At 31.9% G+C, this 18,042-nt stretch overlaps 1 protein-coding gene and 1 long non-coding RNA gene across 2 annotated transcripts; one reads left to right on the plus strand and one right to left on the minus strand.

Annotated features, from left to right (window-relative positions):
* Positions 1-3,716: 3,716 nt before the first annotated feature.
* On the plus strand, positions 3,717-4,934 carry LOC111831984. Its single transcript, XR_002835079.1, has 2 exons — positions 3,717-4,566; positions 4,676-4,934. It is a non-coding gene; the product is annotated as an uncharacterized LOC111831984 (long non-coding RNA).
* A 2,970-nt stretch (positions 4,935-7,904) lies between these two features.
* On the minus strand, positions 7,905-12,362 carry LOC17895477 (4-coumarate--CoA ligase 3). The gene is made up of 7 exons (XM_006302021.2): positions 11,380-12,362; positions 11,056-11,294; positions 9,512-9,710; positions 8,613-8,758; positions 8,449-8,516; positions 8,248-8,350; positions 7,905-8,171 (listed from the first exon to the last, which is right to left on the minus strand). Exons 1-7 carry the CDS (start codon positions 12,212-12,214, stop codon positions 8,067-8,069), a joined length of 1,695 nt encoding a protein of 564 aa, XP_006302083.1. The 5' UTR covers positions 12,215-12,362; the 3' UTR covers positions 7,905-8,066.
* Positions 12,363-18,042: the final 5,680 nt, after the last annotated feature.

Below are 18,042 nucleotides of genomic sequence, written 5' to 3' on the forward strand. Positions count from 1 at the left end.
CGGCTTACCATCCTCAGACAGACGGACAGTCTAAGCGGACCATTCAGACACTTGAGGATCTGTTGAGGATGTGTGTGTTGGACTGGGGTGGTCCATTGGCAGATTACTTGAGCTTGGTTGAGTTTGCTTATAATAATAGTTACCAGGAGAGTATTGAGATGGTTCCTTATGAGGCGTAGTATGGGAGGCCATGCCGGACACCTCTATGCTGGACTCAAGTGGGGGAGAGGAGCATTTATGGTGCGGATTTTGTTCAGGAGACTTTAGAGAAGATTCGGGTTCTGAAGTTGAACATGAGAGCGGCGGTGTCGAGACAACAGTGGTGGGTGTCGCTCGACACCAATGTTTTGTCCCGCGAGGATAGCTATGATTCGCGAATGGAGTGTCGAGCCCGGTGTCGACCGTAAAGGTTGACAGCGAGTGTCGATCGACACCAGTGGTGGGTGTCGATCGACACCGACAATCAGAAATGACTTATTGTTTGTCTTTTACTGCCTGTTTTGGTTCTTTTCCTTCAATGATGGTTGAATGTGCGTGTGTGTATAGCCAGTGGTGGGATGATTGCCTCACTAAGTATTTATGAAATACTTATGCATCTCTTTCTGTGATGCAGGTAAAGCTAAAGTGTGATCCGTGGAATCATGGCGAGCAGAGGAGGATGATCTAGGCGCTCATTGGTGTTTTAGATTATTGAGAGATTTGTTAGGGTGTTAGAACGGAATTTAGAAGCATGTTAGGGTGCTTATGTTTCTGGAATAATGTTTTGTTGAACTTGTTGGTTTAATAGAATTATTTTCATGGATTGTGCTTAAGTCTTCTGCTGGTTATGTTATGTGTGGTTTGATCGTTTTGAATTGATTTAGGGCTGGTTTATATGGTTTACAATTAGTTGGGTTAATCCGGTCTGCATGTTTAAAAAAAAAACGGGATGGGTTCTTTTCCGGCGCCTGCTGTCGTTGCTCCAGAAAGGTGTGGTAACGGAATTGTTCGGGCCTTTATCATAGTCTATATATCTTCAATTTTCTAGTCGTCTGCTATAGTTAAATAAATTTACTATTATTTTTAAATAATTAAGTCAGTTATATCTTCAATTTTCTAGTCGTCTGCTATAGTTAAATAAATTTACTATTATTTTTAAATAATTAAGTCAGTTATTAATCAAGAAAATAAATAAAAAATACTCAGTTATAGTTTATATTTTTAACAAGTCTATATTTATTGGCCTTCTAATATTTGGAGGTGGCAAGGCCCATATCCGACAACAACGTTTGATGATTATGTTTATTATCATGTAAGTTAAAAGGTACGCTCTAATTAATATATATGTGTATGGCGGTATGACAAACCTATTGTATATAAAAATAAAAGCCTTTATCATAGTCTATATATCTTCAATTTTCTAGTCATCTGCTATAGTTAAATAAATTTACTATTATTTTTAAATAATTAAGTCAGTTATTAATCAAGAAAATAAATAAAAAAGACTCAGTTATAGTCTATATTTTTAACAAGTCTATTTGTCGAACAATATACTATTTCACATGCATTATTCGATAATATTGTGACTAGATTGGACTGAAGGTATTTTATGATTGATAAATATAAGATACCATACTCGTCATTCTTAAATTTACATAGCCCTTTTAGAAATTCTTATATTATTTTGGTTTATTGTGAAAAATGTATATATTAATTTATTGATTTAAATAAATGTTTCGGTAAAGCTTTAACTACAGGGTTTTAGGAAGAAGCTTTAAATAAAACCTCTTATTTTCATATTAGAAATCTTTATATTGAAAAAAAATCTCGCAAATATTGCAAAAAAATTAAACCTTTTTGAAATATATGTGATTGAAATGAGATATTTATGTATTACCTTAAAATAAAATAAAAACCAAATTAAAAAAAAAAATTCAGACCAAATTTGAGTCTTAACATTTGAATAGATTTCCATAACCAACGTCTATATTTAAATTCGAATAATAGTTATAGAAACAAATTAGTTTTAGATTTTATTTTTTAACAGATTTTAATATGTACTATTTCAACTACTTTAGAGTAACAGATACTAGAACTTTTCAAATTGATTTTAAATGAAAGTATCTAAATATAGGCAAATTCTAATTTTGGGTATTTCATATATAATTTCTTAATATATATGACTACCATATATCAATGATTTTATTAATTTCACAATTAACATATTATCAAATCTTCATGATTTCTCAAAAATATCTAAACAAGAAAATTGATCTAAATTCTAAAATAAAAATCTAAATTTATCTACTACATAAACCTAATTAAAAGCAAAAAATAACTAAAAATATATATTTATGGGAATGATATTTTTTGCCATAAAAGTGGACAATTAAATTTAAAATTTGCATATATAAACATATTTAATTTTTTGAAATGTTTTTTAAAATCGTAGTTTATATTTAATAAAATCTAAAAAAACAAATCATCACATATTTTTAAAATATATAAAATCATATTTTAGGAAAAATAAAAAGAAAAAAATATGTTAGATTAGAAAATAAGCAAGTAATCAAATTGTACAATAGCATAAAATGTGGAGAAATATTCAACAGAACTGAATCTTTATTAAATAATTAAAAATGTTTAAGTAACTCAATAATAAAAATGTGTTTTCTAAATTCAATTGAATAAATATTTCATATTACATAAAATCTCTTATATTCACATTATAAATATTCATATTGAAAAGCAATTTCGCAAATATAACAAAAAAATCAACCTTTTTGAAATATATTGATTAGGAATGAGATATTTATGTATTTCCTTAAAATAAAACATTAACAAATTTAAAAATTTTATTATGTGAGATTCCGAACTACTTTTGATAAAATAAGACACTAAATTTTAAATAACATGTTGGAAAAAAAAATTGATAGTTATAGTTACCTTTCAAAATCTCACTAACTTGAGTAAGGGTTGACTTTGAAACATGTAAATCTCTATTTTTGGAACGATTATTTGAAAATTTTACGTAATATTGTTTTAAAACAAACATTTAAATGGGCTAGTGGTTCTCACTTCTGTTGCCTTCTCACCAGATTCGAGTTTGAGCCCGGTACCTCTTAAAAAGAGACTTTAATTTGTAATGATGTCAAAAAAAAAATAATAAAAATTTAAATGGTGTCATTTATATAAAAAATATATGATTTTATCTTATAAGGAAAGAACAGATAGAAAAAAGGGACAGATAATTTTTATAAAAAAAATATCTAAACTATTTCTCATCAAAAAGAAGACGATATAAAAAATTTGGAAACTTAAATTCAATTTCAAATTTAAAATATCAAATGACGGGTATTATACATGTATATGAAATTTAAATAGCAAACGTAAGTTTCAAATTTTCTAAATATTTCAAATATCGGAACAATAAATAACAAATACGGAAAGAGAACGGGTAATTTAGAAAAAATAAATGGTGATCGTGGAGGGAAAATATCGAGACAATAAATAACAAATACGGAAAGAGAACGGGTAATTTAGAAACAAAGACTTGTTTTATTTTGTCAAGCACATAATTTTTTGTTTTAAAAAGAAGGGACAATTTTAAAAATACCCCTTTTGAGGATTAGCTTTTTAAAAATACCCCAGTAGAAAGAACATTTCTAAAAATACCCCTATTTTAGTGTAAAAAGACAATAGTGCCCTTAAATCATTTAACCTAAAGAAATTGATTCTCTTCTACAATCTCTCTGTCGACAATGAGCGACGATCTCGTCTTTCATCGCCGACGATCTCTCACGATGATTCCGTCTTCTACGTCGTGTTCTTGTCTCTCATCGCCGTGTTCTCGTTTCTTTCGTCGTGTTCTCGTGTCTCTTCGCCGTGTTTTCGTCTCTCTTGGTCGTGTTCTGTTTGCTGGGTAGATCTGTTTCGGATCTCGATTTCAATCTACAATCGATTCTTGTTGCTTGGCTCGTGAGGATTTCTCTGATTGTTGCCCCGACTTCGTCGATTAATGCTTCTTCTTATATCCCTTTTTAATCTCTACAGCTTCATATCAGCTTTTCCTTCCTTCGTCGTTGTTTGTTGTACTTATGGTTTATGCTGGATTTATAGGTGGAACTCGTATGTACTTTGAAATTTACCAAGATAGGACTAATATTTCTTTGGCTTTCGATGCTTCATCCGTAGAAACCAAACTAGAATATCATAGTGGAAAACATAATCGTTCTTATTAATTAGTTTTACAAAGGTGTACGTTTGTAGCTCAAGAGAAAATTGTAGGATATTTGGCTAATTCAACAAGGGGGATTGTTTTGATGATGATAACCACGGTTAGAGATTGATACTTAAGGTTTGGTCTCATGATTTGATTAGTTGTAATGTTTATAGCTCGTAAAGAGTGACATTTGTTTTGTGTGTGTTGTCTCTGTTTGGATTGTCTTTGTACATAGAAGAAGAGAAGATGTAAATGTATAGTGATTGGTGTGTCTTTGTTGGAGCACCTGAGACTATAGACAATAGAGGAGAGATGCCCAATATTCACAATCTCTTTCACCCCAAGAGATCTTCACTTGCATTGAGGTAATACATTATCTTTTAAAATTATGAATGTTGCAGAGAACACAAATCCATCACTTTTTGAATAATGTTGGATCCAAGTCAGGAATGTTGTTTAATGGTTTGGCTCAAGTTGCTTTTGTTGAAGGTGGGACATACAACGTGCAACACAGTTAGGACCTCATGCTTATGTGGATTTAGTGTGAAAGGATCAAACAATGTGAAACACGGCTCGAACGTTTCAGAATTGGCAAGAATCGTGGCTGGTTTTATATTGCAGGAGAGCTTAGATTGTATATGACATGTTACTTTGTTTAACTTTCCTGCAATTCTTATTTATATTTTTGATTATGTAAGTAGTACATCAGATATAGAATATTAAGGATTCATAATATATTTTTTTTGATCAAACATAAATATATTAAACCGAGAAGGAAGAAAGAGTTAGCCTCCAGCAATGGAGGAAGAGTTTACAACAGACAACAAACAGAGAGCAGTTTTAGCAAGAGTATCAACCTCTGTGTTGTGCAAACGAGAGATAAAGGAGAAGAGATAGAGGAGAAGGATTCCTTTAAACAAAAGATGTCGTGGAGGATTCGTCAAGGAAAATCTCTGAATATTTGTTATAGACACAAAGGCACACACACCCTTGAAAACCTATCTGAAAACCGTATAAATTTCTTATAAATCCCTTAAAATTTTTATACAACTTTAAAAAAAATTGTAAAAAATTGTAAAACCTTTTAAAATCCTTGTACAACGTTTTAAATATTTTATAATGTTTTTATAAGGTTTTTAAAAGGTTTTAAAAAGTGTTTAAAAGGTTTTACAACGTATTTAAAAGGTTTTATACAAGGTTTTATAAGGTGTTTAAATGTATTAAGGTTTTTTAAAACTTTTACAAAGCTTTTGTAAGATTTTACAAGACTTTTATAAATATTTTATAAGGCTTTTATAAGGTTTTAAAAAAGTTTTGTAAAGTCTTTAAAAGGTTTTACAAAATTTTATAAGGTGTTTAAATAGATATTAAGGTTTTAAATTAAAATTATGTAAAAAGTTTTACAAGACTTTTATAAGGTTTTACAAGGCTTTTATAAATATTTTATAAGGGGTTTTAAAAGGTTGTGAAACTTATTTAAAAGGTTTTGAAAAGGTTTTACAACGTATTTAAAAGGTTTTACAGCATATTTAAAAGGTTTTTACGAGGTTTTATAAGGTGTTTAAATGCATTAAGGTTTTAAAAACTATTAAAAAAGGTTTACTAAGATTTTACAAGGCTTTTATAAATATTTTATAAGGCTTTTATAAGGTTTTTAAAAAGCTTTGAAAAGTATTTAAAAGGTTTTAAAACGTATTTAAAAGGTGTTTAAATGGATATTGAGGTTTTAAAACTATTTGAAAAGTTTTACAAGGCTTTTATACGGTTTTACAAGGCTTTATAAAGATTTTATAAGGCCTTTATAAAGAGTTTATAAGATTTTATAAGGCCTTTATAAAGAGTTTATAAGACTTTTATAAAGGTTTTAAAAAGTTTTTAAAAATATTTAAAAGGTTTTATAAGGTGTTTAAACTTTAAACTTGTAAAAATTATTTAAAAATTTTTACAAGGCTTTTATTAGGTTTTTAAAAGTTTTTAAAAGGTTTTACATATAGCTTTTAAAAGAATTTATAAAACTTTAGATGAATATATGCTTCTCGCTAACAAACAACAATTTGCATAAACGGTATGTCTAAAAAAACATATTTTATAAGGTTCCTAAACATACATAGTTCAGACTATTATGCTTCCACCATGACAAGTGGATTTATATTGATCAATACATCCTAATACTTCTCAAACTTGTCCTTCATACTTCTTGCTTGTTTCAGTACTTTTAGAATTATACAAAGACTGCAGAGACTAGAAGAAATTAGGGAACCACTCTCTTTGATGAGGAGAAGGAGAAGTAGATGAAATGAGAGATTGCTACATTTTTCATCACTCGTGACTGCAGGCTGCAGCTCTTACCTGTTACAATCAATAATATCACGGCCAAACAAAATCGACAATACAGAACAACAACTAGAGCAGTTAATCTAATTATTCAAACTGACCCAAAATGTGACAGAAAAGAGGAGCTTTCGACACCAGAGAACTTCGCTCTCTTTCTGAGCACTTCAGCTTGATCTTCCCCTTGTCCTCAATTACTCCATTTCTTAGCTCTGTTTCTTCTCCTCCATGTGTCATCTCAGTAGCAAGTCTGGCGTCACTCATCCCTTAGCCATCCAAAAAACTGTAGTATGTAGCAATACCTGCAATTAAAGAACAAATTAACAAAAGGTAGGACAGAGAAACCACCACTGAAAATCTGAGAATTTATTGAGTATTATAATCATGAACTCCAGTCTTTCTTTTTCCATTACCGATATACATGGTATATGACTCTCATTTAGTCCATTAAACACATCAACTCTTCTAGACAACAGAACTAACCTAAGTACACCAAACCTATAGATATTAATTTTCTCTACAACTCTAAATATCTTTTGTTGTCAATTGGCTCTCATATCAAATTTACACTTCCTACACACATAAAAAACAAACATCTTCACCATTTATTTCAAATTCATATGCAACAATTCCCATTACACTAGCATAATCTAATCATCTAAATACAAAAATTGCAGACATCAATACATAATTAGCAACCAATTCATCAAAAACTAATTTTTGCCAAATTCAAAAACCCCCAATACCAGGAAAGAGAACAAAGAGTTGTAAAGTCATCTCCATTTTGAACATCAATACTAATTTCAAATCGTGATTTTGTCTCTTCAAAACTGAAAAACCATCTTCTAGAAGGGGGGAGAGAGAGAGATAGAGAGAGAGAGAGAGCTTCTTTTACCATCCTTAAAAATCACGATGGTTGTAGACAGTGTATGAGATCTGAAGAGAATCTCAACGATGACGGCAACAACGGAGATCGATGATGACGACAAATCTGAAGAGAAGGTCAACGATGACGGTGATGGCGAAGCTCGATGATGACGACGACGGCGAAGCTCAACGATGATGACGACGACGGTGAAGCTCAATGACAAGGATAGAAGAAGATGTCTGCGTTGCTTTAGGGTATGAAGAAAAGAGAAGTAATATAAATGAGGGCAAATTTGTCTTTAAAAATTAAAGAAGGGTACAATTAAAAATTGTTAAAAAGAGGGGTATTTTAAAAAATGGACATCTCAAAGGGGGCATTACTAACAAATTCTCTAAAAAGAATGGTGTGATCGTGAAGGGAAAATATTTAGATATGTGGTTGATGTTAACAACTTCCTCTTCTCTATCTTCTATTGCAAGTTGTCTCATCTTTATAAATTGCATATATACTTAATCACTCTTTAACTTCTTAAATATTCCACATAATGTGTGACAATCAATGACAAAGGATGTAACACAAAGACACACATATTTTGGGATACAAAAGAACGTTTGAATCATCAATGAAAATTACATTTAATTAAGAGAAAAAAATAATTCTTAAGTCTTAACAAAGTTTAGCTTTGAGATCCTTTCTCAGAATTTTTCCAGAAGGAGATTTTGGAATTGAAGGTACAAAGAAGACCTTGTGCAATCTCTTATAGAACACCACCTACAAAACCAAGTATTCAATAAGCTAAACCAAAAATTGTATTATAAAAAATCGAAAAAGAAAGATTTGTATATACCTGTTTAGCAATATATTCTTTAATATCTTCTTCAGTAATATCATTTCCATTAGATCGCACCACAAAAGCCACTGGAACTTCACCAGCAACTTCATCATTTTGCCTATAACACACACATATAAGTCCAAAGAATAATTTAACAAAACGGTGCCGTTTTAGAGTACTCAACCAACATGGTAGTAACATGTGTGATTTACTTACGGAACAACAGCTGCATCAGCAATTGAATGGTGGTTGATGAGCAAACTCTCTAACTCAGCTGGAGGGACCTGTTCATTTTCACATTTCATCATCTCACCACATATTCTCTTAACCATCTTATCTTATACTATAGTTTAAACTAGTATTGAGTTAGTGGAACTAGCCTGAAAGCCTTTGAACTTGATGACTTCTTTAAGTCGATCAACGATAAAGATCTCATCATCTTCATCTACATACCCAATGTCACCTGTGTGTAGCCAACCTTCTTCATCTATTGTTGCTGATGTTGCTTCTGGATCGTTCAAGTACTCTACACGCCAAATGTTAAGTCGGCAAATGTTATTATTATTTATTTTTTTTGTCGGCAAATGTTAGTCTCTCTACTCTCTACTATGGATTTGTAATTTTTTGAGCCCATGATTTATTTTCTAGACAAAATTCATGTCTGATGACAAAAAAAAAAGAAGAAGAAGATAAAAGTCATGTCACGTACGTACATGAAAATGTTAGTGAGGTATAGGTACTTTGGAAAGAACATGCATGTCGTACTTATGTACGTACATGTGTTGATACGCAAACCTAATAAAATGCTGTATCATTTATTTTCTTTTTACTTAATGAAGATTTTTTGACAACTCACTCTATTTTTTTTTTAATCCTTTTTAAAAAAATTTGCTAGAAATTATATGAGTTTTTGTCTTATGCTTTCCAAAAATATATCTTAATTTTTTTTTCTTTTCTTTGGTGGAATTAAAAATTTATTTTTATAATAACATTAATCTTCTTAAATATTTATGAGGAGTTTTTGTTTTAAAAAATATACTATTTTTAGAGTATTTTCAGTTTAAAATAAAAGAGTGTGATACTTTTTTTAATTCTCCAATTAATAATAAAGATTTTTTTTGGCTCATTTGACTCTTTATATAATTTCTGTTGACAAAAACAAAGATTTTTTTTTCTTTCTCTAAACTACATATTCTATTAATTAAGGTCATTTTCACTTTCCATTGTCAACATTTTATTTCCCAAACGAGAAGAAAAATAAAAATAAAATAAAACGAACCTTTCATGATCTGTTGACCGCGGATACAGATCTCACCAGGTTGGTTGTAACCAAGAGAGAGACGTGTCTCAAGGTGAACCACTTTAAGCTCTGAGTTTCGGACAACAGTCCCACAAGAACCTGATTTTGTCGTGATTGGTTCTTTAGCGAACCCAAGGCTCATTGACAACACTGGTCCTGCCTCCGTCATACCATAACCCTGTTATTAATTCATAATTAACTTGTTACTACCTCTCTAATTACATATTAATTTGGCACTATTGTAGTATGTATTCACCAATATTAAATTATATGACTATACGAGCTTGTTCCAAATTTTAGATAAGTTTTTTTTTTTGTTTTACATATCCTTTTAAAAGATTATAAAATGTAAAAAGAAATCAACGAAAAGAAAAAAAACGAAAATATTGTGTGAAAGAAACGTGACCACGTCACATAACAATGTTTTTTTTTGTGTGTTAAATCAGTGTTTTAATTGTTTGTGGTTTTCTTTAGCAATAAGAATGTTTTCATATCTCGAGACCCTCATCTACTTTTTCCTATATTAAATAAAAATTTAATTTAGTAGTTAGCAAAAAAAACTAACTATAAACTATGTGTAATAATAATATTTTTGATTTTAAACCCTCATGGCTTTTAATAGTATACTCTAAATTAATGCTGTAAAATATAATGTTATTATTATTCAAAAATCTCTAAAAGAAGTATAGAAAAGAAAAGCTTTCACAAGTAATTAAATTCATGTGAAGAAACTTGTAGAAAAGTATATTAATCAAACAAACAAAAAAACTTATAGAAAAGTATAAATATAATGGACTGTTTTTCGAATTTTCGGCCAATAAGACCAGACTCTACACAATAGTGTAAAAACAAATAAAGAAGAAGACAATTTGAGAAGTTGGAATTATATACAACAAAACTCTTTATATAAAATATATATAAAGAGGACTTAATATGAAATTGTTGTCATAGAATTTAAATGCAGTATCCATTGCAGCAGCTACCTAAATCATATCCGTATTCTAATATTTCGTTTTTCTTTTGTAATAAGTCAAATTAAACCTAAACTACAACTGTTTCATTTATTATAATTTTTTAAAAAATATAAAATTACAAGATTAGAAAAAAGTGGTACAATGCGAAATTAGCTTGAGGTCAGATAGAACATACGTAACCAAAATTTATGCCGATGACTTAGACGTAACTCACTCCTCACTCTCTTCCCGTGCACCCTCCTCTCATTTTTTTTTTAATTAAAAAAAAAATATATTTCAATTTTTTAATTAATTCATTTTGATCAAAATTGTAAGAAAATGAAACTAAGCATTAATAAAAAAAATATATACTTCTTGATAATTTTAAAAATATGCAGAAAATAAATGATTCCCGCATAATTATAATAGGGCTGTAGCAAAAAACAAAGACAAAGGCGTTTGATACGAGACCATATAACATATTTTGGTCTCGGTCTGAAGAAATGCATGAGTATCGACCCAGAACCTCTTTGATTATTCCAAAAAAAAAAAACAAAGACAGAGACAGACCTGGCCAAGGATAGCTTGAGGGAGACGGCGACGAAGACTATCTTGAAGATCTTTACCTAAAGGAGCTGCACCAGAGAGAACCAATCTTACAGACGAAAGATCGTAAGAGTTAACCGCAGGGTTCTTAGCTAGAGCGATCACTAGTGGTGGTACAAGTGCAGCCATTGTAACTTTGTGTCTTTGGATTAGATCCAACAAAGCTCCGATCTCAAACTTATGCATTAAAAGAACCGTCACACCTATTATACATTTAAACTTAGATATAAACACAACATTAAAGATTAAAAGTGTATAGTGTAGAGTACGACGTCGTTTTATGGTTACCGGATCTGATGGAGTTAAGGAGGACGCTGTTGAGAGAGTAGATATGGAAAAGAGGTAAAACGCAGAGTACGATGTCGTTTGGTTTGAGGTAAAGGTTTGGGTTATCACCATCTACTTGTTGTGCAACGCTTGTGATTAAGCTTTTGTGAGTCAAAACCACTCCTTTAGGTAACCCTGTTGTCCCGGAGGAGAAAGGAAGCGCCGCCGCGTCGTCACCGCAGATGTGGACGGTTTCTTGAAGTGGGTATGGTTCGTTGGTGGTGATGAGTGTTGAGAAAGGAAGACAATTCTCCGGCGTTGGTTCGTCGGTGGTGATCAGAGTTAGGTCTTCACCGAGGGTTTTTAACTTGTCAACGTATTGTGAATGAGTGATGATAAGTTTAGCTCCGGAAGATTTGAGCTGTTTGTAAATCTCTTGAGAAGTGTAGAAAGGGTTTGCGGTGGTTGAGACGGCTCCGATCATTGAAGCACCCATGAAAGAGAAGACAAACTCAGCTGAGTTTTGAAGAAGGATCATGATGACGTCACCTTTTCTGATACCTAACTTGTACAACCCGGAAGCAACTTTCCGACAGATGAGATGGGTTTCTCCGTAAGTATAGCTTTTTCCTGTCGAGCCGACAATGAGACAAGGCTTGTCGGAAACAGAGGAGAGTTTCTCGAAACAATAAGCGTGGAGAGGTAGGTGGTTTGGTATGTCAATGTCCGGAAGCTTCGACCGGAAAATACGAGGATTCGAAGGAGTAGGAGGAGGAGGAGGAGGAAGTACATCGCCGGAGACGACGACGGATGTATTGTGAATCGTCTGAGGTTCGTGTATAGCTGCAGTGATCATTGTGGATTTGTATTGTTATTGAGAAGAAGGGATATGAATGTGAATGTATTAGAGTCTCTCTTTGATTATAGTTAGGAATGAAATATTTATGTAAATATATAGTAATTGTGAGTGTGTAGGTGGAGATGAAAATAGAAGAGTTGTCTAAAATGAAATAAATATTGTGGGGAGAGAAGGTTAAGGAGAAGAAATTGTGGAGGTAGGTAGAGGGAACGGCTGATAGAAGAGAATGGAGGGTCGTTTAGTTTGGTAGGTTTCATTGTCTTTCTTTTATATGTACTCTCTCTTTTTTAATTTATGTATTTGTGTATAGTCATTTTTTAATATTAAATATGAAAATAATGTTACATATATTGCGTATATAAATAACTAGCCACAAACTATTTGATTTGAGTAAAGTAAACCATCAAATATGAAGAAGGAAAATAATGAATTTAATAAATCTATTTAGCATGTAAAACTTATTTATGAAAAGAATGGTTTTGTGTATATTTTTTACTATATGACATATAAGTATGTTTATGTAACAATTTATATTTTCGAAAAAGTTTTTGTGTATTGATTTTGTAATTTCGATTTAATATCATTGAGTTTAGATGAAAAGAATAAACTAGCCACCATTTTTTTTTTGTCTTGTTTTAGTGAATAAAGTCATAAAGTAATATTTATACAAATGTTTTGTTTTTGTTTGTCGACAACACTAGTACACATCATTAAGTCGAATCCATCTTATGATTTTAGTATTTTAATTTGTTTTTTTTAACACCAAATTAATATATAATATCACAAAAAGTTTATAAGATACAGAAACAAATCAAATACAACCATTGTCACAAATAAAAGTAAATAGAACACAATTTCGATGAAAGAGTGGAAGTGACCTTGCTTTCGAATCAAAAACTTTATCGGCTAACAGAAAATATATGTTAAGTCCCCTTTTCATATACTCGTAATGGCTATCATCTTTTCGATGAAACTCCAAAATGCCTTTGGCATAACCTTGACTAATAAACTGAAACTGAATGTTGTTTGACTTGATTCTGAAACTTGACTCCTCCGAGATATTGCCTTATTCTTCCATATATAGTTACTTAGTGACACTCCATCTTCATCTTAAATCGTATGTATCTCCATGGTGGTTTCCATGAAGGTTTTTTCCAAAGCACATCTGAATATCTCCAAAGTATGAGATTTTGACGCCTTGGATTCGATGGCCTTCCAACTATGAAGAATCGATTGGCGTCAGTGGTTTCATTGACCATCGGAATTTGTGATAATGGTTGTGAGGACACCAAATCATGATATGGCCATTTAGATTTGTAGATCTGTGAAAACAAGAGTGCATCACATCGAATCATGGGCTTTGATGTGGGGATGACCGTCGAAGAATGCAAAGATGTCCCAAGAAGATCACATCACCGACGAGAGTAATAGCAACCATCACCATAAAGGTGAAGAAAAATCTAAAAAAGAGAATAGATATGAAAATAATTTGACAGAATAAAAAGTTTTCTATCATAATTACTAAAATCATGATAAAAAAATAATTAAACAACAAAGTTGTACTACCGGCAATCGCCGGCAGTCCAGAAAACACACAAAAGCCTGCTTTTTTCTAATCCCCTTATGAAAAGCCGTGAGAGAGAGAGGTTTTTTTTTTTTATAGTTTATTTTATATTTATTATTTAATTGGGATTTTTAATTTCTAATAAAACAAAAAAAATACTTGGTTGCATATGTCATACTAAACAAAGAGATCAATTTATATGTAACATAATATTTATCTACCTAAAGCAGTGTTTTCACGTCCGGACTGGACCCGCCGGTCCGACCGGTTAACACGCGACCCATACAATTCTCCGATTTGGGTTTAGTGCTAAAATCCAGTAATCTCAAAACCGCAAAAACCCAAAAAAACCTTGCTTTTTATATATGTGTTAACATAATATTTATCTACCTAAACCTAAAGATAATTTTTTTCTTTTATCTCTCATATAGAAATTATGAGATGCTTTATCTTGAAGTTAGTAACAATTTGAGTATTTGAACAAATATTTAACATAGATTTGAGCCATGGCTTCTAATTGAAAATACAGTCGTTAAAGAATAAATAATGGACGATATAGAGGAAAAAATACTCATAACATATATTTATGCAGCCATGGACAAGGGTAAAGATAATTCTTTTAGAGGTTTTAATATGAAAGAAGATAAGTAAGAAATTTTCTTTGAGATAAGGATAGAAGATGCAATTGTCACCTTCATCAACTTTTGCATGGAAAGTTTTAGAGTTCGCAAATCCAGTATGAGCATCTTGATGATGTTCTAATTGAAAGCAATCAACTGTCGAATTTTTCAACAATTTTTGTCAGAAGAATTTGAATCATAGTTTGGTATTTATGTTTTTTAAACATAATTGCATAAACTTGACAGCTATAAGAATAGTATATCCATGCAAAAACCGACGTTGTGTTCAATCACCTTTACATCACGTCCATATTCTTTTTCTAAGGTTTTTCTTTGTTCTTGATTTCAGCCTCCAACTTCACCATTTGGATTTCAAAAATTCATATATTTTGTATATTGATAAAGAATCTCAAAAGCATAGGTTCTGAAGAAGGTTGTCCCCAATCATGCATCATTTTTGTCCCCTAAAGTCATTGCTGCTTTGGAAATAGAAGATTCTTTTTAAACTCTAGTTGATTTTGGGTTCATTTTTGTTAAATTTTGGGTTTTGGAATCATAGGTTTTTGGTAAAATGCTAGTTTGTTTTGGCTGATTTTCAGAAAACCGACCCATTATGGATTTCGGATTTGAAGAAATATTCCCCAAGCTTGATACTGTTCCAAAACCAGTCGCAGACTGCTTGCTTGAAATGGTTAGATCCTATGTCGAAGCTACCAAGACGCAACCAAGCCTTGAAAAGCTATTCTCGTTTGATCATTTGTTTAAAGTTGTCGATGATGAGAGCAACTTGAACTCTTCCATTATCTAGATCAACCTCCTTTGCATATCCTATTCCGTCACATATACTCATGAAAGTAGGCACATCCCTGAAGTGTATTTGCACTCCCATTGCTCGAACCCAAAAGGTGATGGAATACAATTGACTGAAGAAAGTTGAGAGAGTACTGGTTCTACTATTGTTTCTCCACCGCCTGTTTTTATAGGATTTCAAACCTGCCTTCCGTCTCCAGAGATTATGCATTAACCATGGGAACACCCAAATCCAGACAACACCAATTACGGGATCTAAATTAGCTAATTCATCCCGTGAATTCCTACTAATTAAGCCAATCTTATCAATATGGGATATCAATCCTGCATCGCTGAGAGATTCCATCTTCAAATATAAGATCTGATTTCCTATAATCCAGAGAATGAGATCCCAAATACATTGAACATACCGCAAAACAACCGCCATTGAGATAAAGAGAACATATACCATGATTCGATCGCCAAGATTAGGCTTGGGCATAAAATCCGAATCCAAAAATCCGAACCGAACCGAACCAAAAAAATTGGATTAAAACCGAACCGATATTGGGGAAATAACCGATCGGTTGTTAGCTTTCATTATTTTTGGATATCGGATTAAACCCGATCCAAACCGATATCCAATAGATATCCATATATAACCAAACTTATAATATATACTTTAATATCTTTAGGATATAAACGTTTGCCGCATATCGGATTAAAAGTTATTTTTAATTGATTTTAGGATGTTACTGAATTTTGCTACTTTTTCATTAGGAATTTATGGTTTTGTTTGGTTTATTTAAAGCTTTTATGCATCGACACAGTTTTATGCTTCACTTTTATATATTGGTATGGTATTATGTTAGTTGGTTCTTTGAACTTGTCATTTGCCTCATTTCTATTTTTTATATATACTTGGATAGCATGGATTATTTGAGAATAATTGGATTTAAAAATATCCGAATAAAATCGAATCCAATAAATTTTGGTTAAAATTTAATTATCACAATTATATCCAAACCGAACCAAAATCCGAAATATCCAAACCGAAACGAAACCGAATTTTATAAATATCCGAATGGATATTAAAATCAATATCCAAAAAATCCGAAAACCGAAAAAATCCAAACCGAACCCGATCCGATATCCGAACGCTCAGGCCTAGCCAAGATTCTGCAATTATCTCGTCTCACCTCCAAGTGACCATAAACGAATCCCCAAATCCTTGAGAGACCATCAACAAAACCCAAAATAACCGCAAAGAATCCAAAATCCTTCAGCAGCCACTTTTTCATCGAAGATCGATGTTCATCGATAAAATCTCCTTCGCAATCGCCATCTCCTATACATTACTTCTTCTTCTTTTTTTTTTTTTTTCTATTTCTTGTAATTTATTCATGTTTTAAAGAGTTGTTTTAACATTTCATTAGTATGCATGAATATTATATTTTTGGTGAAATATTTTCAAAGAATTTTGTTGTTAATTTTTTAGTTTTTATTAGCTTAGTTTTAATTTACACTTAAAGAATTCTATTTTAGTAAATATTAATTATTATTTTTAAATTAAGATTTATTATTTTCAACCACCTAGAGTAGAGAGATGTAAATATAGATTGTTGCACAAAAAGATTAATCGATATTTGGTTATTATTATTGGTGAGCTTTTAATGGTGTACAAAATCCAGCTTGACACACAAATGAAACGATGATTATGAGATGTAAGACCTTACCGGCGAGCCTTGAGCTCATGATTCGTGATGTACCACTCAACTCTAATATGGCAGGTTCAGTTTATATATTGTGCCGATTTAATCCCAAGAACCGGACTCAAGTCAGAGCAAAACATTGCATTGCGACACACACTTCCCAATCAATTTTGGTTTTTGGGTCTTGCCATCGAGGTCTCTCCTGTGTATTTTCAGTGGAGAGAGGAGAAGCAGGACAGCTCTAGGGTTCAAGCAGCTTGGACTATCTTCATTGATCGAACAACTCCGAAATTTCTCCACCCAGATTCCCGGTACATTTCTTTTGTCCTAGGAATGTAGAATTTGTACAATGCCAAACTTCCAGATCTCTTTGATTTTGGGTTTCTTTTTGTTAAGTTTAGGGTTTTGGAATCATAGGTTTTTGTTAAAATGCAAGTTAGTTTTGGCTGAATTTCAGAGAACCGTGGATTTTGGATTTGAAGAAATATTCCCTAAGCTTGATACTATTCCAAAACCAGTTGCGGACTGCTTCCGTGAAATGGGTAAATCCTATGTCAAAGCTACCAAGACGTAGCTAAGCATGGAAAAGCTACTCCCGTTTGATCATTTGTTTAAAGTTGTCGATGATAAGGGGAAAATCACGCATCTCAAACCCACATTTGAATACAAAGTAAAAATATTTGAAAAAAGAAAAGAAAAAGTATATTCAAATGTCCAAGCCCTCAATGTGGATCAATACATAAAGTTAGTCAAGAGTTGTGGATGGTGTAGATGCAAGGATTTGATCTGATGCAGTGGCTATCTGATATAGAACGTGATTCAGGATGCTGATATTTTATGTGTGTGTTTGGTTTCTAGAAGATTTAAGAAGAAAATATTAGAGCATGATTGGAGGATGAATCAAAGAGGAAAAAGACGATTTCATTTCTTAATGAAATTGGAGTTTGACAAGGAAAGGGAAAATAGCAAAAAGGAAAAGGCTTTTTCAAATGGAATTTGGAAAATTTCTCTTTTGTGATTTTGGAATCATGGTGGCTATACATAGAGGTGTTGGGCACGTCCTAGAGAAGCAAGAGAGCAGAGCTATAAAGAATAATCCTAGAGAGCTTTCTTCTGCTTTTGTGTGTTACATAGTTTCGT

Source organism: Capsella rubella, unplaced genomic scaffold (genome assembly GCF_000375325.1).
Source record: "Capsella rubella cultivar Monte Gargano unplaced genomic scaffold, Caprub1_0 scaffold_2, whole genome shotgun sequence".
Lineage (NCBI taxonomy): Eukaryota > Viridiplantae > Streptophyta > Magnoliopsida > Brassicales > Brassicaceae > Capsella > Capsella rubella.

What these genes read in the sequence shown, in the direction of transcription:
- LOC17895477 (XM_006302021.2), bottom strand. Translation starts at nt 12,214, where the DNA reads ATGATCACTGCAGCTATACACGAACCTCAGACGATTCACAATACATCC. An exon ending in CCTTAACTCCATCAGATCCG is followed by an intron (nt 11,295 to 11,379) that starts GTAACCATAAAA and finishes AATGTATAATAG; the next exon opens with GTGTGACGGTTCTTTTAATG. An exon ending in TCAAGTTCAAAGGCTTTCAG is followed by an intron (nt 8,517 to 8,612) that starts GCTAGTTCCACT and finishes GAAAATGAACAG; the next exon opens with GTCCCTCCAGCTGAGTTAGA.